Source organism: Coenobita brevimanus, chromosome 26 (genome assembly GCF_032717465.1).
Source record: "Coenobita brevimanus isolate Jiangsu-jjx chromosome 26, ASM3271746v2, whole genome shotgun sequence".
In the NCBI taxonomy this organism is placed as follows: domain Eukaryota; kingdom Metazoa; phylum Arthropoda; class Malacostraca; order Decapoda; family Coenobitidae; genus Coenobita; species Coenobita brevimanus.
Genome location: NC_136979.1, coordinates 13,940,654 through 13,964,309, shown reverse-complemented (window position 1 = coordinate 13,964,309; position 23,656 = coordinate 13,940,654). Strand labels below are relative to the sequence as shown.

General features: G+C 43.4%; 1 protein-coding gene across 1 annotated transcript in view; it reads left to right on the top strand.

Annotated features, from left to right (window-relative positions):
* LOC145393971 (transmembrane protease serine 9-like) overlaps positions 1-17,792 on the top strand; it is a 28,323-nt gene extending 10,531 nt beyond the window's left edge. The window contains exons 4-12 of the mRNA XM_080267948.1: positions 287-426; positions 1,780-1,900; positions 2,425-2,619; positions 3,819-3,987; positions 5,282-5,375; positions 11,364-11,544; positions 12,071-12,213; positions 13,874-13,997; positions 17,722-17,792. Coding sequence (XP_080124074.1) covers positions 287-426; positions 1,780-1,900; positions 2,425-2,619; positions 3,819-3,987; positions 5,282-5,375; positions 11,364-11,544; positions 12,071-12,213; positions 13,874-13,997; positions 17,722-17,792 — 1,238 coding nt within the window. The remainder of the gene's footprint in view (positions 1-286; positions 427-1,779; positions 1,901-2,424; positions 2,620-3,818; positions 3,988-5,281; positions 5,376-11,363; positions 11,545-12,070; positions 12,214-13,873; positions 13,998-17,721) is intronic.
* The last annotated feature ends 5,864 nt before the right edge of the window (positions 17,793-23,656 follow it).

The window sequence follows — 23,656 nt, the reverse complement described above, 5'->3', positions numbered from 1 at the left end:
TTAGTCACTAAATCAAAATACTTTATCAACCCAGTCACTAAATCACTAAATCAGCTCACCCAATTGCTCACTCACTTATTTGTTGACTGAACTCACTCACTTATTACGCAATAAATCAAGTCACTCTCACTCGCCAAATGAACACCCATTTGTCCACAGAAGGTGACCAGCTGACTCACTAAACTCATCCATTCGTCACTCACAAAATCAGCTTATTCGCTCACTCACACACTCACTACATCAACGCACTCACTCACTCACCAAATGCACACACATGTGTCCACAGGAGGTCGCCAGCCATCCGTCCTTCAGGAGGTTGAGGTGCCAGTCATCAGCAACCAGAAGTGCCGGGAGTCTTATGGTTCAGACGTGACCGGCAACATGCTGTGTGCCGGCTACGACAGGGGTGGCAAGGATTCATGTCAGGTGACCTGTTTTTTTTTTTGTTTTTTTTTTTTTTAGCATTAATAAGTTCACTTTAATGCAACTGTTTTCACCTGACGAAGACCCGTAACCCCAGTCAGCTCAGCTGATGACCTCATGTAGTCAGACTAGAGAATCAACTTGTCTAGTAACCAAGGAAACACATTCCTACCTCATGAGTAACGTCTGTCAACTTCCATGTACCCAATACTTATTATTTAAGTTGTGGGGGCGGCCCAGTCCCGTCACGTGAAAACAAACAGACAATATTTTCCTGAAACACCTATGATGACTAATGATAAGTGCCGACAGTCTATGGTTCAGTCCTGACCGGCAACGTGATGTCAGCGGCTACGACAGAGAAGGTAATGATGCAGGTCAGGCAAGGAGTGTTTCCTTAACCTTTGGGCTGCCAAATGCTGACCCTTCTTGGCATCATATTCTGAATAGCATCGGATGATTCTACAATGCAAGTGAAATCTAAGGCATCATTAATTTTGAAAACTTTCATCATTTACCTTTGAGTGGAAAATAAAGATCTTTGAATTCAATTTCATCTTTCGACATACGATTTTCTTCAGCTCACAACACTGACAGTAAGAAAAGGTAGACCATACTAACGGCAGAATTAGGTGGATGAAATTGTTAGTGGTATCACTGCCTTTCTTTATAAAGAAGAGAAAATATTGATTCTTTCCTCATCCGTCATTTATTTCAAAAAGATAACACAGTAAGTAATAATATAACTAGTCAGTGACGTGTTGCTTGCAATAAATAAACTTTAAGGTCAACAAAAGGAAGGTTATGAATAATATTCTCAGGAAATGTAAAGGATTCTCTGTCTATCTATCTATTATATATATATATATATATATATATATATATATATATATAAAATCAGAGAGAGAGAAAGAGAGAGTAAATTTCATAGTGCATATATATATATATATATATATATATAGATAGATAGATAGATAGATATATATATATATATATATATATATATATATATATATATATATATATATATATATATATATATATATAAAATCAGAGAGAGAGAGATTAAAGTTCACAGTGCAAATACCTGAAAAATGTTTTGGCACTGCTCTGCCCTTTTTATGAAAGTCTTGGCAAGCAAAATGTCTGACAGTGCTCGTCTCTCTGAATGTTCCTAGGCTAGTGAAACAAATCCAACGCATCTCCCTGGGTTGGGATGGGGTCTGGGGATCGTCTGATAGTGAGAGAAAGACTCTGGGTTCTCGTGCACTTGGTGTTCTGCGCTAATGGGTTCTACTAACGCTAATGGGTTCTACTAAGGTTTCTAATTAAGGCTGGTCATGTGTCATTCCCCAGGGTGACTCTGGTGGCCCTCTGGCAGTGCAGGACGGGGCTCGCTGGGTGCTGGTGGGTGTGGTGTCCTGGGGCAACGGATGTGCCAGACCAGGCAATCCCGGAGTGTACGCCAGAGTCACTGGTGAGTAGTACACACACACACACACACCGCTCGCTGGTACAGTGGTAACGTTCTCGCTTGCCAACTGGTAGACGGGAGTTCGCGCCTCGCTCAGGTTGCGAAAAGTTTCACTGACTAAGTGGGTGGTTACTGTCCCCCTCGAGCAAGGGGACGGGTGTGTGCGTGTGTGAAGGTCACAGCCTTGCCCTTAGATCGGACTATATGAGCTCTCAGCTCCCTTCCGGGAGGGTAAAAGCTGACGATCACGACCATCAAGTGATCCTGACCACCCGGTGAACACACACACACACACACACCTGAGTGTGCATGTGTATGCATAAGCCACATATTACGCACTTTCTAAGTTAATTTTAACTAATTCAACACAGTCCAAGTGTTTCATATCATATTAATTTATCATAACCTATCATTATTTAGACTAACTTATAAAAGTACATGGATGATACAGTATAGGCCATGTAAAAGGAAAAATACATTACAGCATTTAAGGCAGCCTAACAACCTGGGTTTACCTCCCCTGATAGAGTACCTGGGTTGGCTGGACAGCAAGACAAGACAAGGCGACAACAACCTGTGTTCAGGCCAGACTACCTCAAACCCTAACCCTGCCATCACCCCCAACCCTGCAATCACCACCCCCAACCCTGTCATCACCACCCTCAACCCTGCCAACACCACTCCACCACCCAGCAACAAGTGCAGTGAGTATATCAATGACTGTCAGTTTTAACTCTCTCATGATCGCGACAACTCACCACAGTTGCATATTACTGGATTTTTTTCTCACTCTAAATAGTGATGAGGATGGAAAGATAGAAAAAGTATGAACCTGAATATTGTCGACATGCCAAGGGAATCATGGCTGGTCTGTACACAGCTACAGTCCACTGATATACTTCTGTGTGAAGTGCCAAAATGATTACTGAGTATACAAGAGCACTGAATCTAATTTATGGGTGTTTCACTTGACCTATGACTCCATCAATCAAAAGATGTGATTATAAAATGAAACAGGTACTTGATGGTATTTGTCCAACGAACCTTTCTACCACATATGAAGCGAATTATGAAGAATCAATTGAACTGAAAAGAGTTTGAAAGAAAGAAAGGAAGGAAGAAAGAAAGAAGGAAAGAAAGAGAGAAAGAAAGAGAGAAAGAAAGAAAGACAAAAGAAGAAGAAGGAATGCCAATACAGCATGTCTTCATACTAATGTCTAAAAACCTAATATGCTCAAAAATAGGACCAAAGTTAAAAATATCGAATCTATCGCTACCTCACGTCATTACTGTCAGTTCTTGAACAAAATCCACAAGGATATGGTCCTTCAGTTCCAGGTATGGTAAAAGAGCCAGTAACATCGTTCCATGTGTTGTGTGAAGGTAACGGGTAATTAAATAGTATCTTGTGGGCAACACAGATTCAAACAGAGGATAAGAAGGAGGAGGAGACGAAGAGGGAGCTGAGACACGGGGAAGGACGTGTATATCTGATTCAGTGATGTGGGTTTCCTGCAAAGCATGTCATGGTGTGAAAGGTTAAAATAAGGCTTTCTGATTCCAGTTCGTCACTAGAATTCACGAGAAATTCCTTTGTATAAATTTGCTGTGACATGCTGGATGCTGATCTAAGTAGCGTAAATCTGCGTCTTTACGAGAAACGGTTCACACACACACACACACAAACTGGTTCATGAGTGTAAACAGTTCGTGTGTGCCGCGTGTGGGACGGTGAATCTGCGCTCTCTCTCTCTCTCTCTCTGGCCAATTCGTGTGTGTGTGTGTGTGTGTGTGTGTGTGTGTGTGTGTGTGTGTGTGTGTGTGTGTGTGTGTGTGTGTGTGTGTGTGTGTTTGTAGCTGGGCTAATCTAAGCTAACTTTAGCATTACCTAACTAACCAAGTCCTGTGTGTGTGTGCACAGCGTGTGGGCTGGTCAACCGTGCTGACAGGATCGTGGGCGGAGTGGAGACATCAGTGCACGAGTACCCCTGGCAGGTGGCGCTGACTGACAAGAACAGCAGGAGACCTTTTTGTGACGGCTCTGTCATCGCCGATCGCTGGATCCTCACTGCAGCTCACTGTGTTGGCAGGTGGGTGAGGCAGGCAGGCACAGTGCGTACGCTGGGTTAGGTCAGATGGGTGAGGCAGGCAGGCACAGTACGTACATTAGGTTAGGTCATATGGGTGAGGCAGGCAGGTAGGCACAGTAAGTACGTTGGGTTAGGTCAGATGGGTGAGGCAGGCAGGCAGGCACAGTAGGTACGTTGGGTTAGATCAGATGGGTGAGGCAGGCAGGCAGGCACAGTAAGTACGTTGGGTTAGGTCAGATGGGTGAGGCAGGCAGGCAGGCACAGTAGGTACGTTGTGTAAGGTCAGGTGGGTGAGGCAGGCAGGCAGCGACAGAGTTACAGACTCACCATAAAGTATCCAAGCGCTGCAAGCACCATGGATTATTAAGTATATGATCGAAAAATCTGAAAACAGCTCTCCTCGTGTGTACATCTGTCAGCAATTGTTACTACATCATATACCGGTGAACCGTATATCAGTGCAATGACTTCAGTGTGGGTCATTCCACAATCAGGCATGCCAACCATTCCATGATGACACGGTAAGTTCTATTCATTTTTACATCCATCGTGCCCAGGTGTTTGGATGCTTTTTGGTGAGGCTGTACGTTAGGTTATATCATGCGGGTGGGGTAGGCAAGAGTTAAGTGGGTGAGGCAGTAGGTTTGACATGATACCTTTCTGTAGCGGCGGTGTCCTCGCTGACTGCTGAATCCTTACTGGAGCTCAGTGTGTTGACAAGTGGGTGAGAAAGATAAGGTAGGCAGAAGGGTGAGTCATGGAGGGTAGGCAGAAGGATGAGAAAGAAGGATAAGCAGATGGGTTAGGCGAGGAACACAGGGAGAAGGATGAGGCTGTACCATCGCTGATCACTGGATCCTGACCGCATCTCACTGTGTTGACAGGTAAGGCAGCAGAGGCTAGGTTAGATTAGGTCTGGTGAGCGAGGCAGGCAGGCACAGCAGATTGGTTACTGTAGATTAGGCAGGGGAGGCAGGAAAGCAGGACTTACACAGACCCAACACTTCCCAGTTGAGCAAAGCTAAGAGGAGTTCCTGCTATAATTCTTGCTAAGGAGCTAGAACATGAAAATGAGCATTAGAAGGAAATTAGGTCAGTTAAGCTTTGTGTTGGCGTCATCTGTTCATACATGTGTGTATGTTAAATCTCAAGGAACGGAATTTTGTGTCTGTGCTCAGAATCTTAAATATAACATAAATACTCATTGTGTGTGTGTGTGTGTGTGTGTGTGTGTGTGTGTGTTACTGAGGTGAGTACTAACGCCTTGTGGTATATGTTCTTTGCGTGTTATCAGATGGTCAGTGAGCGATGATGTGGTGGTGGTTGGTGAACACAAGTGGACGATCAGTACTGAGACCACCGCCACCAAACGTCGTGCCATCGCTCAGGTAAAGTCTGCCTACCTGTCCCTACTCAGTAACGACCTCTCCGCCCACGACACACCATCACATTTCCTTATATACAATACTGTTACACCACCACCCTTCCTTATGAACAGTACTGTTACACCACCACCCTTTCTTATATACAGTACTGTTACAACACCATCTTTCCTTATATACAGTAGTTACACCACCACCCTTCCTTATATACAGTACTGTTACACCACCACCCTTCCTTATATACAGTACTGTTACACCACCACCCTTCCTTATATACAATACTGTTACACCACCACCCTTCCCTATAAACAGTACCGGTACTATTACACCACCACCCTTCCTTATATACAGTACTGTTACACCACCACCCTTCCTTATATACAGTACTGTTACACCACCACCCTTCCCTATAAACAGTACTGTTACACCACCACCCTTCCTTATATACAGTACTGTTACACCACCACCCTTCCTTATATACAGTACTGTTACAACAACACCCTTCCTTATATACAGTACTGTTACACCACCACCCTTCCTTATATACAGTACTGTTACAACACCAGCCTTCCTTATATACAATACTGTTACACCACCACCCTTCCTTATATACAGTACTGTTACACCACCACCCTTCCTTATATATTGTTACACCACCACCCTTCCTTATATACAGTACTATTACACCACCATCCTTCCTTATATATTGTTACACCACCACCCTTCCTTATATACAGTACTGTTACACCACCACCATTCCTTATATATTGTTTCACCACCACCCTTCCTTATATATTGTTACACCACCACCCTTCCTTATATACAGTACTGTTACACCACCAGCCTTCCTTATATACAGTACTGTTACACCACCAGCCTTCCTTATATACAGTACTGTTACACCACCAGCCTTCCTTACGAGTATATGCACACCCATACACACTCTGAACTTGCCATAGCTCAGAAAAAAAAAAAAAAATCACTACTCGTTAAGGACCTTTCCTCCCACGACACACCAGTCCCACCCACGGATGAGCGACATCTATGATACCAGTTTATCTTACAGACTGTCGCACGTTCGATCTTATTCGAAATGGCTGTGAATGCTTCGTAACACGCATTTCTAAGCTCTTCATCCTGTATCCTCCACGTCAGTGATCTTTTGTTTATTATTATTATTAATAGTAGTAATAGTGGTGGTGGTGGTGGTGGTGGTGGTGGTGGTGGTGGTGGTGGTAGTAGTAGTAGTAGTAGTAGTAGTAGTAGTAGTAGTAATAGTAGTAGTAGTAGTAATAGTAGTAATAGTAGTAGTAGTTGTTGTTGTGGTGGTCGTGGTGGTGGTCGTGGTGGTCGTGGTGGTGATGGTCGTGGTGGTAGTAGTAGTAGTAGTAGTAGTAGATCCCCAGATGTGGGGAGTAGACTGTAGCACCAGTCGAGCAGGGCAGTACTCCCTATGTGGATGGAAAGCTGATGACAGGGAGAGCTGGAGCTCCCGTTTCATCAGCCCTCGGGACTAGGTCCTGACCATCCCTTCGCTGAACTTTTTCAGTGTCTCAGTTACACAGAGAGTAGGCCAGCATGCTCTCCAATACAAATTTCTCTAACTATCTACACCAAACTACATGCACATTACACATTACACATCCTTTTCCAAAATTCAAAAAAAAAAATCATGGCGTCTCATCACCCAGCCTCGGAGTCCCCGGGGGGGGGGGACCATAAATGCCCCCACCTTCCGCCCCCCTCCCGGTGACGACTCGAGGTGCCTGGAACCTCTGTCTGACTTCTTCTTCATTTCTGCAACATTCGCTGCCTTTCCTCTAACTTTCGCCCTGTTGAGCACCTCCTCTCCTCCTCTAAACCTCACCTTCTTTTTCTAACTGAGATTCAGCTGTCTGAGGCAACTGACAGCAAACCTTTCTCTGTATCCTCCTACTTTCTCTATACTCATTTCAAAGCCAAAGATGGCTGTTGTGTATATATACGCAAAGACTTATCTTGCTCTCGTGTTCCTGAACTCGATTCTTCTGAATTCTCTACACTCTGGCTTCGGCTTTCTTGTCATTCTCTAGCTAAATATATCTGTGCTGTTTACTTATCCCCTAATTCTATTGACTATCAAAAATTCTTCGACTATCATACTTCTACAATGGAACACATTCTATCCATTTCTCCTTTCTCGGAAATCTCGATTCTAGGAGATTTCAATGTTCACCACCAGCTTTGGCTCTCCTCTCCTTTCAGTGATCCACCTGGTGAACAAGCCTACATTTTTTTCTATCCTTAATGACCTAGAGCAGCTTGTACAGCAACCTACCCGTACCACAGACCGCCTTGGAGAGAGCTCCAACATACTTGACCTCTTCCTTACAACTAATCCTTCTGCTTACACTGTTAATCTTTTCTCTCCATTGGGCTCCTCTGATCACAACCTTATCACCTTAACCTGTCCTATCACTCCGGTACGGCCTGTGAACCCTCCAGGGAAACGTCGTCTGTGGCATTTTGGAGCCGCGGATTGGGAGGCCCTCAGGCAGTACTTCTTGATTTTCTCTGGAATGATTATTGCTTCCATGCCCGGGAGCCATCCGAGTGTGCCTTGCACATTACGGAGGTTATTCTCTCGGGCATGGAAGCATACGTTCCTTTCTCATATCCTATGACTAACGCAAGAAAGCCTTGGTTTAATCACGCTTGTTCTAATGGGGTCTGCAACAAGGAGAGGGCCTACAAAAGGTACTGGAGCCAAGCCACCCCTGAATCACATCATCTTTACGTTTCTGCCCAGAATTGCGCTAAGTCTGTTCTTCGCTCTGCTAAAAATAATTTCATCTGTACTAAATGCTCTCAACTCTCTAACTCGAAATCTTCCCACTCCTTCTGGCATCTTGCCAAAAACCTTTCTAACAACTTTACTTCATCATCTTTCCCTCCTCTTTTCTACTCTGATAGTTCTGTAGCTATTACTTCTACTGATAAAGCAGATCTCTTCGCACAGATTTTCTCCTCCAATTCCATCTTAGACGATTCCGGTGCTGTTCCTCCATCACTTCCTCCCTCTGACTTCCTCATGGCTGACATTAAAATTTCTTCAGCTGATGTATTTTCTGCCATCACTGGCCTCAGTACTAACAAGGCATATGGGCCTGGTGGAGTACCTCCTGTTGTTCTCAAGAACTGTGTTTCTGTGCTTACACCCTGCCTAGGAAAACTGTTTCGCCTTTGTCTGTCCACTTGTACCTTTCCTTTTTGCTGGAAGTTTGCTCTTATTCAGCCAATCCCAAAGAAGGGTGACCACTCCCAATCCTCCAACTATCGTTCAATTCGTCCAATTGCTTTAACGTCATGTATTTCAAAAGTTTTCGAGTCAATTCTCAATAGAAAATTTTTAAGGCATCTTTCCTATCACAACCTTCTTTCTGATTGTCAGTACGGGTTCCGTCAGGGACGCGCCACTTGCGATCTTCTCACCTACCTTTCAGACTCCTGGTCATCCTCCTTTCGAGACTTTGGCGAAAGCTTTGCCATTGCACTCGACATCTAAAAGGCTTTCGATCGAGTCTGGTATAAATCTTTAATTTCCAAACTGCCCTCTTACGGTTTCTATCCTTCTATCTGTGCCTTCATCGCTAGCTTCCTTTCTAGTCGTTCTATAGCTGCTGTTGTAGACGGCCATCGTTCTTCTCCTAGATCTATCAACAGTGGTGTTCCTCAGGGCTCTGTCCTATCACCAACTCTCTTCCTTTTATTCATCAATGACCTTCTGAGCTGTACATCTAACCCTATCCACTCATACGCTGATGACTCCACCCTACACCTTTCCATTCGGTTCCCACAACGCCCATCTCAGCAGTTACTTCAACAAGCAAGGGATGAGGCTATGGCACACCTAATATCTGACTTGGCTCGTATCTCTGACTGAGGTAAAAATAATCTGGTTGTTTTTAATGCATCAAAGACTCAGTTCTTACACCTATCAACCCGACAAAATCTTCGACAGGTATACCCACTAATGTTTAATAATATTCAGTTTAATCCTGCATCATCCCTGAACATGCTTGGGGTTTCATTTACTCGGGAATTATCTTGGAAAGATCATATTACATCTCTTGTAAAATCTCCTTCCAAGAGATTGGGTGTACTAAGCTGACTCCGTTCTTTCTTTACCCCTGCACAATTGTTGACTCTATACAGGGGTTTTATCCGCCCCTGTGTGGAGTACAACTCTCATGTGTGGGGAGGCTCCCCACATACAGCTCTTCTCAATAGGGTGGAGTCAGATGCTTTTCGTCTCATTAACTCTCCTCCTCTTACTGACTTCTTTCAACCTCTATCTCTTTCCCGCACAGTTGCATCTTTATCTCTTTTCTTTCGCTACTTCAATGGTCACTGCTCCTCTGAACTGTCTGCATGCATTCCTCCACCCCTACGACGGGCACGTAGCACCCGTCTAGCAGCAAACTCTCATCCCTTTTCTGTCCAACTCTCTAATGCAAGAGTTAACCGTTACTCCTAGTCCTTCATTTATGCAACAAGTCAACTCTGGAACTGTCTCCCTCTGTCTGTATTTCCTGCTGCCTATGATCTCCAGTCCTTCAAACGCAGTGTGTCCAGGCATCTCGAAATGATCGAATCTTAAATTTGGCTCTCTATTGTATTTTGTTTTTCTCTTGGAGGGAACTGTTGTTGCGGGCTCGTGGCCTTTGGTTCCTTCTTCCTCGCATAAAAAAAAAGCTGTAGTAGTAGTAGTACTAGTAGTAGTAGTGGTAGTGGTAGTAGTAGTAGTTGTAATAATAGTAGTAGTAGCAGCAGTAGTAGTGATGTTGATATTAGAACGATATAAAATGCATGTAGGAGAAAGTGTAAGTGAGTTAATCTAAATCGCTAAGGGATAGGTGATACGGATCCCCAGATGTCACACATAGTACACCACTTGTTACTCTACCTTGTTCTCGGTATTTCCCTCCTGCCACTCCCAGGTCAACTCCTCATGATAATAATGGTGGCTGGCAACATTTTTTGTGGCAGCTACACATGTATGTTTAGCTTCTGTTGTGCCGTAACGCCGTCTGTGGTGTTATGTGCTGAGCTGATGAATCCACGCGGGACGCCGGGTTGTATTGGTAGTGGTTTGTAAGATTTTGTAATACCTCTTCCTGTGAGAGTTATTCTGCAGATCTCAGTATCCTCTTGTATGTTTTGGTGCAAATTATGTTGACATTAAATTGACATATAATGCAACAGTAATAATGCTGTATAATATATGACTGAGGCTGAGGCGGTACAAAGTCTGCTACGCCGATCACAATACGGAACAAGGCGTACAACACACCTTGGCAAAGCGTGCTCTGATGGAGTCAACGTTAACTATGTAGCTACGTGGATCGTGTTACTGGTGGCAAGTCAGTGGTCCCAGGGTGGTACTTCAGTCACGGCAAAGTAAACATTTTCCCTGGAAATACCAAGATCATCCAGGCATAACAGTTTTAGGTCATAGACATCGTTTTGTCTAACCATACAACATACACGCTTTTCTTTAAGACGACTCAGCACAACCCATAGCAATGTTTTTTTTGCATATGGTTGTATAGGGTTGGGTCTGTTACAACATTCGTAGAGGTGCAACACATTCAACGTCATTAATGCTTTCCATGCAGCTAACACTACAGAACCCTGAAAACACTTCGTATTCTGACACTGACATTTAACCTGTAGTGGCATCGCATGACGCTTAGATATGATTGGGTTATATTGTGTCCCATGTGCTTGTGTTCCTTGCATAACAGCTGGAGGTGTTGGTGGTGCAGATGTAAAAATGTTGGTGTCTAAGTTATACCAGCGGGAAGTGTTGTTGTTACAGACTGTGGTTTAACTGAGGTCCAACGAAAACTCGAAGAAGAACATTACCATGATCTGCTTTGCCGAACCTCTAGTCTTAGTGTAGCATGTATAACAACAGAAAGTGGTATTATTGCAGATAAATTGTTTTTGCAGGTTGTTGTTCACCCCGAATACAATAAGAATACAATGAACAACGACATCGCCCTACTCCGCCTGGCCGAGCCTCTGGTGTTCCAGAGTGACAACAAGGTGGCGCCCGTCTGTCTCCCGCCGCCATCACAGCTCTTCGCCAACGTGCAGGCCACCGTCACAGGCTGGGGCACGCTCAAGTCAGGTCAGGGCACAGAGTGTCAGCATGACCTGACTTTTAACACATCAGCAGGGAGTCAGATGCCTAGTCTAACCTCACTGGCTCTATTGTCAAATGAATCTACTCTGGCCTGCTCCTTAGACGCACCTAACCTAGCTTAACCTAACCTAACCCAACCTACTCTAACCTGATATAATGTCAAATGAATCTACCATAGCCTGCTCCTACCTTAGACGTAGCTAATCTAACTTAAAACAGTCCAGCCGAACCTAGTTAAACCTGCTATAATGTCAAATGAATCCCCCGTTGCCTTCTCCCATCTTAGACGCAACTTACCTAATATAACCTAACTTAACCTGCTATACTCGTATTGTCAAGTGAATCTACCCTAGCCTGCTCTAATCTTAGACATAGCTAGCCTAATGTACACTAACCCAACCTAAGCTAGTGTAACCCTAACTTAACCTAACCTAGCCTAATCTAACCTGCTGTAATCCCATATAAACTTGGCTAAACTTCCTCAAGCTTAAGGTAAATTTTGCCTGTTCAGGAGGGAACCAACCCCCGTCGCTGAATGAGGTGACGGTGCCAACCATGACCAACGCCAGGTGCAGCCAAAAGTACGGACCCGGCGAGATTACTAACAACATGATCTGTGCCGGACTAGAACAGGGTGGAAAGGACTCGTGTCAGGTGGGATGCGCTCTCTCTCTCTCTCTCTCTCTCTCTCTCTCTCTCTCTCTCTCTCTCTCTCTCTCTCTCTCTCTCAGTATTCGCTCGTCGTTAATATACTCAATAATAAATACAAAGATATACTCCTCTTACTGTTCAGTCCTGTGAAATAGTTGTACTAATTTTTGTAATGTCCGAGTTCTTGGGCTGGCGTTTAACTGTGTAAAACAATGTGGGATTCTTGTGATTGCCGGTTTGTTTGCATGTCACGGAACTGCCAGACTCAGACAGTTTGAACAGTAAGTTGTGGTTGTATGAAATTCAATAAGACTTCATTATGAGGTAGGAATGTGTCATTGGTTACTGGTCAGATGTATCCTCCAGTCTTACTACACTTGGCCATGAACTAAACTGAAACAGGTTATGATTCTTTGTCAGGTTAAAATTAGCCGAGTATAGTAAATGTGTCCTTGTAGTGTAGAGGGATGTTGTAATATTAACGGATAACACCAAAGACAACTATTGCATTTACCACTGTGCATCAGAGATTGTGACCTTTGTTGCTACGTGGTGTTGGAATGGGACGCCTTCGTGTGGTGGCACCGATATAACCAGGCGGCTCAGCTGCCAAGTTAAACAAACATCCGTTAACTACTTCCCTATTTCCCGAAAGTAGGATGACTTGCTGCAGAAGTGAACTTAAGCCAGCAGTCCACCGGGCTCTTGCTTCAGAAAAGCCAGACAATAACGACAACAGCACAAACAACAATTGTAACTGTGTAAAGCACCTCAAGCAAAGCAGCCTTGTTATTATAGTAAATGATGAGTTTCCTGATTTTGAAGGTTCTGTATACAAATGGTAATAAACAAATATGTAAATAAAAGCTGTCAGACAGGATGGGCCTGATGACGATCGTAATGTTTCAAGCCATCTCCACTGTAATACACGATCGACTTGTATTCTTCATCCACGCGTGATATTAGTTTGTACATAATGAATACGATACATCTCTCTCTCTCTCTCTCTCTCTCTCTCTCTCTCTTACCAGGTGTATTCTTCTCCAGTCTCATGTACCAAAACTTATGGATCTTGATCCACCTTTGGATATGAAGCCACTTTACCTCCATTTATTAATGCATGAAAATTCAAATCGATTCAATTCAATCTAAAAATAAATAGTGCGTGAAGAGAAAGGCTGAAAGTGAATTCCTTTTATCAAGCCTTGTTCCGCACCACTGTCTGTCGGTTCCGTAGATCAACATGACAACCCCCCTGCGCATCACAGATTGGTTGCCGTTTATCAGTAAATAGGTCACACTTACATGTGTAAACTTTTATACACACAACAGGTCCATTGAAAACATCAAGAATACCGATTTTAAAGTCAATGGTGGGTCCTAATTTACCTGACGGAGCTGGACCACAAACACAGCTTTAAAACTGAGTTGTGGTTCCAAAACATTCGATGATCCTTTCCTTTCCAAGACATAATGAGTCTCCATGGTTACAAGGCAAATCAGCCCTCAAGTCTGCAAGTCTATTTCATGGTAGAACAAACGCTCTGTAGTCCCCCACTCTCTTTCCTCCCCCACAGTGACTGGTGTGTGTGTGTGTGTGTGTGTGTGTGTGTGTGTGTGTGTGTGTGTGTGTGTGTGTGTGTAAAGCTTTTTTCTTCCCCAGGGTGACTCTGGTGGACCCCTGGTGACTCCTGGTGGTGACTCCCACATGGTGCAGATCGGTGTGGTGTCATGGGGGTATGGGTGTGCCGATGGCCGCTACCCGGGGGTGTACACCAGAGTTAACAGTAAGTATTTACCTACATAAAGACCTATGTATACCCCAAATGCCTATGTATTCTTCAGTATCTAGCTACCTCTGCCTATGACTTCAGTCTTTCAAAAGTAGTGTCTTATGGCGTCTCGCAATGAACGCATTTGCATTGTGGGTGGGATGAACAACCCTTTTGCAAGTATGCGTCTTCAACGCTCTTCTTTCCTTGCACTGAAAAGATAGGCCTTAATCTAAGCCATCTTTTTTACAGTGGTTCCCAAACTATGATAACAACACAAGGACTGGAACTCTGTCACTCTGATTGTTGTTTATCGGAAACCCTATCCTTGTTCAACTTTGGACTTGTCACGGCCGATAATTTGTGGTAGGTGGGGGCGCTCACCATCCACTCACTCGATGTAGTGCTGCTCTCGGGTGTCTGCCCTTGCCTCTCCTCCATCCTTCTTTGTTTCCATCCTCTTCTTTCTTCCTTCATTCTTTTCTGTTCCTTCTTCCTGCGGGTGACTTTACACTCCCTCTTCTGTCTTTCTTTCTTTCATTCTTTCCTCTTCCTTCTGCCTATGGGTGACTCTACACTGAGTGACAAGCCAAATGGTTTCCTGTACACCAGGAAACCATTTACTATGCTGGGTGGTAACCATAACACCAAATTATGGCACCTGGTGGTTTAGTGGGTAGTTAGGTGCTGCAATCGGACTGAGCCAGTGAAGGTTTATATCCAAGGGGTGGTTGGGGTTTATTGCTCACGTAATGCCACTCAGGGATGAGTGAGGCTGGTCACTCTCATTTTAAATGTCAGGACCAACTTGCCTAGCCCCGGCCCCTACGCTCCTCATGGGGCAACATAGGATTGGATGATGAATGAATGAATGAATGAATCTATCTATCTATCTATCTATCTATCTATCTATCTATACATACATATATATATATATATATATATATATATATATATATATATTGACTAGGCTGCTTCCCCCAAAGAAAGAGGGGTAGCCGAGACAGGACGACACACTCCAAATTTAGCCCCCCCACACACACACACACATACACATTTACTTGTACGGTAGCCCTAATGGGAGAAGGGGCAGATCCTCATTGAACCACATCACAGAGAGGTTATCTGTACAGTGTAATCAGCGACATCCGCAGCAGGGCCCGACAGCAGAGCTGACTTACCCCTGCCACATCATAATGGACCCATCCCCTTACCCATACCTGACTTATTCAGCTGATCAGACCAAAAGTGGGAGAATATCCCCTAGGGGCTGCATCACCATTCATTCATTCACAATTTCTCACCAGTCATCCATATCACGCGTAGCTACTCTTCCTTGCTCTACAGACACCCTCTTGCATCTAACACTCTCTTCAAACTGTCCATCCATCCAATTCATGGTCTTCCTCTTAGCTTTACACCATCCACATCCGATCCAGTTATCTTTTTCATCAATTGTTCTCCATCCATTCTCTCCATATGCCCAAACCATCGCAACACTGCTCAACTTGATCACCCATCTCCCGCATAACTCTAGTTCTCCTGCACGCTTCATCATTTCTCACTCGATCCATATGCGTCACTCCACACATACGCCTCAGACACCTCATCTCCATTACATTCAAACTTTTCCTCTCTACTACACCCGTATTCCATGTTTCAGTCTCACATAACGCTGTCGGTACCACTACATCCTCATACAACCTTCTCTTTACATCCACTCTAACTGAACGACATCTAAACACTTTTTTCATTTCTCCCAGCACCTTTCCTACTTCATTAATTCTAAACTTCACCTCTATATCTATTCTTCCATCCACAGCAACATGTGATCCTATATATATATATATATATATATATATATATATATATATATATATATATATATATATATATAGCCTAATTTGTCTTTCTAAATTAAATATATTTGGTACTGTAAATTACTTATTCATTTTCAGCACAGTTCAGACTAACGTGCTACCAGCTAAACAGGGGGTCATTACAAAGCATCATGAGTCTACCGTTTGTAGTGTGGTGGGTGGGCTTGTTTTTGATGACAGAGGCTATCAAGTCTGGAAGGATGCTCGTTAGCTACTGGCGCATAGCAGGTGCTGCATCAAACTTATTTTTGTATTGCATTTGGTGGCGATGTAGCGTGAGAAGCTGGCTTCACACATATGCGTCGTTGCAAAGGGCTCTTTCCGTAATGTCAGGGTACTCGTGAAAGAGTTTTGCTTAACAGGAAAACAGATAGCCCCTGTTAAATATTGGTTTGAGTCTGTGATCAGATGAAATGTCAGTTACCTGCTCCTTTTCTTTTATTGACAGATTTTCATCTGTTACAAAACCTGAATCCATAAATAGGTTACGCAGCCATGTTAGATGGTTTAACTATTTTCCCAAAGAGTATTCTAAATTGCTTTAAATGTTCATGTGTGCAGTCTCCTGAACTCTCCTCCAACTCCAAGGCATTTTCGTTATGGAATATATGAAGATCTGAGATGCATTCAGTTCGTTTTTGCTTTGAGCATTCAGTCCAAAAGCTAATGAGGAGGAGAAAAGATTCAATTTTGTTTTGAATTTTTCATGGTATGTTTATTTTCCGAAACTGATCCGGCATACTTTTAAAATAATCACTGTTTTTTCTCAACTACTTCAGGGTGCATTGTTTCCAAGTGCTGTCCCACCTTTGCAGGACGCAGGCTACTGTTTGCCGGTACCTGATGACATTCCCCACACTGCGAATCAGGGGTGTTTGCTGGTACCTGATGACATTCCCCACACTGCGAATCAGGAGTGGTTTCGTCACCAACAGACATAAAGACAAAGTCTATAAAGCTGTCATTTACCTTACGTTTCTTGGCCTTTCACTCACAGATTTACAAGATCCTAACGTCTGTGTCACTGGTGCAGACGTGTGTGGTTGATCCACCACTTCCTTCATGTTCGTCATTGTAACTACACGTACCAGTGTGCTCACCGCCATCTTGCGACTTTGGTTTTAACTTGCCGTATTTTAACCCTCTTTCCATCTCAACGCAATACAAGTACTGAATAAACACGATTAAGGAAGACAGATTCTACCTGCTCTCAAGGCCAGACCTGTGGCCACATTACCGACCCCTTCGTTGGCTAACTTACCCTATAAACCCACTACTGACGAAAACTTAATGGAATTTAATTCAAACAAGAGCTTTGTTTTGTATCCCTTACAATTATATGGCATATTTTAGTGTAACAATATGACATCCAACAGTACACAAATAACTTCACCTTCACTATTAAAACGTCCCGTAATTTCCGGTCCATCACTCCTGAACATTGTACGTACTTGTCAGAATTAAAAAATTAATAAGCCAGAGGCGTAGCAGACACGTGATCTGACCCATAGAACCCTTGGTAGCTTTCCTGGAACCCTAGGGTTCTGTGGAACACACAATGGAAACCACTGTTCTACAGGATGGGTCATACATAAAACAGTCATATTGTCCTGCGTTCCTGGGGACATCCCAGTCACCGTTATCAGTGTCTACCCTGTGGCATTTCCTACTTTTTGTTTCTTGCGTGTATCTGCTTTCTATGTCTAGTGACTGCATGGTTAATTAGTTATTTCACAAAACAAACAAAATATCTACACTTCCACGCTTGAGCCTGAGCCCTTCACACAGCAAACTTAAAACGAAATGCATTATATATGTACAACTCCAGTCTTTGACGGTGTATATCTTTGTACCAACAGACTACCTGGACTGGATGGCTGGTTACCTCGCCGACTCCACTACCTGCTCGCCTGCTGCTGTTGGTCGCTGAGGTCTTGCATCAGACACCCACAGCCCACACACGAACCATACCCTAACAGTACCTTCCATAATGGCACCAGTATTTCCATTATTTTACCATTATTGCTTCTCTTAACCCAACGCTAGGTTATTGCCTCTTAAATTTTGTTTTTGACAGTCCCAGACGATTTTATCCAGCTTAGGAAACAGCTTTTATGTTGAAGAAGTAAATAAAAACTATAAGTGAGCACCGAAGACCCAGAAGGCTCTCCTAACCTGAAGGAAATATTATGGTTGTATTTGGGATGGAATGTGAATGACGTCCTGGGTGTACATGAGATCTACGAAATATTCTAGATACCCCACACACCCCTACCCTCACCATCCCTTCCATAATGCCACCTGTTCTACTATTAATACCCAAAGTTTTGGCGTCGTAATCCAAGACCATTTGGAGAGTTTTCGTAGCACCTCTTCCTTAGCGAGTTTGCTGCATAGTACACCTCATTACCTTCTTGTGTGTCGTTGGTGTATATTACGTATGGAAATTTCAAAGCGATGCATATAACAAAAAACTTTTGTGCTGTATTATGCAAGAAAAAATTCTCGGAATGAGGTGCTAGGAAACCTCGTAAGGTCATTAGAATGCTGCTGTAGAATGTCTCATAGAGCGGTGCCTTACCATTGCCATAATGCTTTTAATATTACCACATAATTCTATGCTAATAACATAACCATGAGCATACTATACAACCTGCATCGCCCTTCCTTCTATAAAGACATCAGTACTACTACCATTTAATTCCATGATATGCAGTATTAACATGATTAAGATTTCAAAATTACCCGATTCCAGAAATGCAAGAATAATTAGCGTATCCATAAGTCATTGAGGGACATCTTTATCTCTCTTTATTCTGTCCATTTCCTGATGATTTTATTCACCTTTGGTTAGACCTTTATAACGGCAGGAGTCAATATGTTTAAAAAAATCTTTAGTTCGAGTTTTTCTCTTTCCTAACCTGAATGAAACCGTCCAGTAGCAGGAAAAATAAACTTAACAGGACGTCACCGGATTCAAGGGATTATGATCTTTTCATGATGAAACTACGGCGACCAACGACGATCGGCAGACCTAGTGTGTGAGGATTATGTTTCACTTATAATAAATATTTGAGCATAGAAGAGCTGTATGATTTCCCGAAAGCCAGGTTGTTCTCGCCTGATGAAATGGGGTCATTCCTACAACTTCAGTACTAAGTCATGTTTGCATGAAATTCCATGAACCTTAGTAGTAGTAGTAGCTGTTCCCTAGGCAGTCTGACCGAACAGCCCCGAGTCCCTGAGGAAGCCCATGGCCGAGACCGGGCTTTCCCACAGAGCTCTCAAAGAGTGTATGTTGTGTTGTTGGCGTAGGTAATTGTGTGTACGAGTAATGCAGTCTTCCATAATGTGCTTAATAGTATGGGGTGCTGTGTTGCATCCTGGACAGGCATCAGCGACGGAGTCATCCAGCCGAGATACAAAGTCTAGAGACAGTCGAGCGACTATGTATCTCGACTGTTGCGAGACAATCCAGATACAGACTGGCGACAGTCCAGAGACACACTGGAGACAAGGCAACTTTGTCTCTGGATTGTCTAGAGACTGTTGCGAGACGGTCGCTAGACATTTCTGCTACTTTCTCGCTGGACTGTTGCTAGACAATTGAGAGACAGTCCAGCGACTTTGCAGCGCGTCCGTGATTGAACTATCCACCACGTGAATTTTGAAATATCAGTTTACAACCAACATTTGTCATATTAAACTCAAGAAGTGATATTCCAGTCACAGGCAAAATGTACATGTGAAGATATACATTTATGGACGAATATATATTTATATATATATAAATATATATATATATATATATATATATATATATATATATATATATATATATATATATATATATATATATACATATATATATATACATATATATATACACATATATATATATATATATATATATATATATATATATATATATATATATATATATATATATATATATATATATATATATATATATATATATATATAATCAGCACATCAACAATGGACCCATGGCACCGTATCTTCCATAACAGACAAATAAGGATGGAGATGACACCCGCCAGCATTTTCTTTCAATATATTTCTCCGAATTTTCGGACACTTCACGTGGCCATCATCAGGGTACATATGTGGGATCCTACCAAAGAGCAATACTCGTTGTACTACAACATATATGGATCTAAAGTTAATCATTTTCTATATACTGTATATGTATTATTAAAATGAAGAACATGAAAAGAAAATATATATATATAAACTAACATAAACCAAACTTATCAAATCTATAGTCTTCGTATAGTATAAATAAAGACAAGAAAAGGAAACTAGCAAAAATGCACATATAAAATCAATACACAAAAGCAATGCACAAAAAATATAAAGCTCACCAATCGGAAGTAAAGCCCCCAAGACACTAAGCTGAATAGAGCTCGTAAGGAACTGGTATAACTATGTCAAATGACAGGTCAGACATCGGCAACGTAACAAAGAGTAGTGAACACTGAAGCAGAAACAGAAACCTCATCAAACCACTAAGTATTGTTTACAATATTTAGTTCCGGAACAAGCTTTTTAATTAACAGTTTTTCTCCCAATAATGCATCCCCGTGAGTCCCAAACCTACCAATAATTTGAAAATCATTCAGCGTGAAAGGGTGATCATTGTTCAGTGAATGATCCCTAACAGCAGAGAAGGACATCTTATGCAAAAACTTTCCAAACCTGTAACTTTTCCCAATGTGCTCGAATACTCGTATTCGGAATGCCCTACTAGATCACCCCACATACCTAGCCTGACAACTAGGACAAGTGAACTTGTAAACAATATTCGAGCACAGAGGGTCCGGCACACGATCCTTGAAGTTGAGAAAAGATCCTATTCTGAAATCGTTGGTAAAGATAATCCTAAAATTTACGGCAGGGAAACTATTTCTTTAAATGGTCATAAGTAACTTACGATACTCATAACTAATTTTACCATAAAATGGCATCTTAACATATTTCACCAACTTAGGTACATCACATTTCTTTCTATAGTCCTGTGACAGCCTGTTGCTAAGAAATTTCTTAAGAATACAGTCAAACAATTCTTGCTCATAGTTGTTACTTACAAAATAGCTTCTTAATTTACATATCTCCTCACGAAAAGTCATATAGCTGGAGCAGATATCATAGGCCCTATTTAGCAAGGTTTTGACTGAATTAATCTTGTAGATCCGAGGGCAAAAACTAAACCAACTTAATCCAAGACCTGTGTATGTAGGTTTTCTATAGACCCCAGTAACTAACCCACTACCAGACTTTGTAATAAGAATGTCCAAAAATGACAGTGAACCATTATTTTCCTTTTCACACGTAAACCTTATCACTGTCTGCCCGCTGCCTGCCCACCACCGTTCTCTGCATTTGCAACTCACCAGCTCTACACCTGCCTTGCGCCGACATTTGCCTCACCACCCACCACCGGCCTCCGCCGTCGCCCGCATCTGGTCTGCATTACGGAGCCTCCTAAGACCGCCACTCCCTGCCGGTGATTCATCGCGGCGTCTCTTCTCCTCTCCGCCCAGCTGTCTCTCCACCGCCGCCCCGCCCCGTCGCCCCGCCCTGCCCCGCCCCGCCCCGCCCCAGCCCAGCTACGCCCAGCCACCCTGCACGTCATCCATCTCGACACTCCCGTTTCTACTGTGTAACTATAGTATATCTTTCCTTTCTCTAGAGATTATCATCGATTTTCTCTACAGATTGGTTATTGTAAATATTCCATCTCATTTCCATTACCCCGTTTTCATCTTCACCTACGTTATTTATTATCCATCTCATCCTTCGCATTTTATTTAAACCATTCATCCCCGCACCTTCATTCATATTTTCACACCTAGTGTATTCCATTCTCTCATTGTTATTTATACATTTCCACCTACGTATCCATCTTCATCCTTTCATCTTCCATTGCCGCATTAACTGTCATACTTTCCACGTCAACCGCTTACCACCAGCCCTCTCGACCCGGAAACATCACCTGCTCATACCCCGTCTGCCGACTCTAACACAATCACTCATTTACGAAGTGGCAAAGAGTACCACCGCCCTGTACCTGTGACTCCCGTTTCACTTCCCGCAGAATCACTTACTACCCGTCCTACCCTCGTAAATCCAGATACTTCCTCCTCTACTCCTGCCTCTACTCTCCCTTCTTCCTCTACTCCTTCCACTGTCGTTACTTCTCCTGCCTCCCTTCATACCCCGTCTTCCTCGCCCTTAACTGCCGCTACCTTCTCTCTCTCCCACACCTCTCCTGCCGCCACTTCTACACTTCCAGCCATGGCCAACCCTCCACAGTCTATCTCGACGATGCCAATCGTCCCAAATTTACCGGCCAGGACCCAACTTGGTCTGTCTATGATTTCCTCAGAGAAGTCGAAACCGAAATAAATAATAGACAAATTACCGAGGAATCGCTCAAAGTAGCTTACCTCCTCGGTCGCTTGCATCACGGTAAATCAGACATCGGATCCGCGATCCGTGCAGGACATTTCGATAGCATTCGTACCTTTGCTGATTTTCGTACGGAACTCATCAGCCTTTGTTGCCAGCATTCAAATACCGCGTCTCTCATGGGATTCATTAATCTCCTAAACCAACTAGATGAGGACTTGCGCGTCCCAGCGCAATATGCCAAGCTCCGCGAAGCTGCCGCCGCCATGAAAGCAACTAGTAGCGAGATGCTTCAATTACTGGTAGGCACGAAATGGTTAGAAGACAAGAATGGCGTTCCAATGCTTTCACTCACCAACTTTGCTGACTTAATTGGTTACCTCAGATTCCTTCACTGGCTTACTCCTAAACAGCGAGAGCTAGCCTTGGAAATCGGTTTCAATCCAGGAGATAAAATTATTCAGGTCACTAAAGCCATTCATGAAAGAACAGGTTCGAACTACACGCGTCAGGGCACCACCCAACCCTTGGCCTCCTCAGTCTGTCACACCTCCACTACCCCAAACCAATCTCGCTCCCGTCCCACCACACGCGGCAGACCTGCCACAAATCGCTCTCCTACCGCAGGCCGTGATCAATCTAGCGCCCGACGGAACAGACAATCTTCGATTCTTTGCCGGTAATGTGGTCGTCCTGGACATCGAGCATCCAGTTGCGACCATACATACAGACGTCCTCACTCCCAAACCAGACAGCGTACGCCTTCCCGCTCACGTCGTCCACACTGCAAATACCACAAATCAAGCACGACTCACACCACTGAGGAATGTCGTTACCTCAACCGCCCACAGTCGGGGGAAGCGCCGCGCCCGTGTCGGACCAATATCACGTAGAACCAGACACCCAACTCCCCATCCGCCATGTAGGTCCCATAACATCCTCGGGTTTAGTCATTCTCGGAAGCAGTCATGACATACCAACGTCATTCTTTTTGGACACAGGATCTATAGTTAATCTCATCTCCGAAAATTCCTTACAAATTATTCATCGCCATCACAGCCACGTCAGTTTCCTAGAACAACCAGACATTCGCCTATGTGGTGTTAACGGCTCAGAGTTTAAGGTTAAGGGAAGAGTCACCCTTGAAGTCAAACTCCACAGCGATTTGCCCCCTATCCTCATTGAATTTCATGTCACAAATGACTTGCAGTATCCCGCAGATGCCCTTATTGGTTTCTCCACCATGGCACAACATTCCATTGCATTATTACCTGCTTGTGGTAGTATAGACATTTCTGGATTCCCGGTTTACACTATGGAATGTCCCCGTCCTGTTCTTACGATCAAATCAGTCCTTCAATT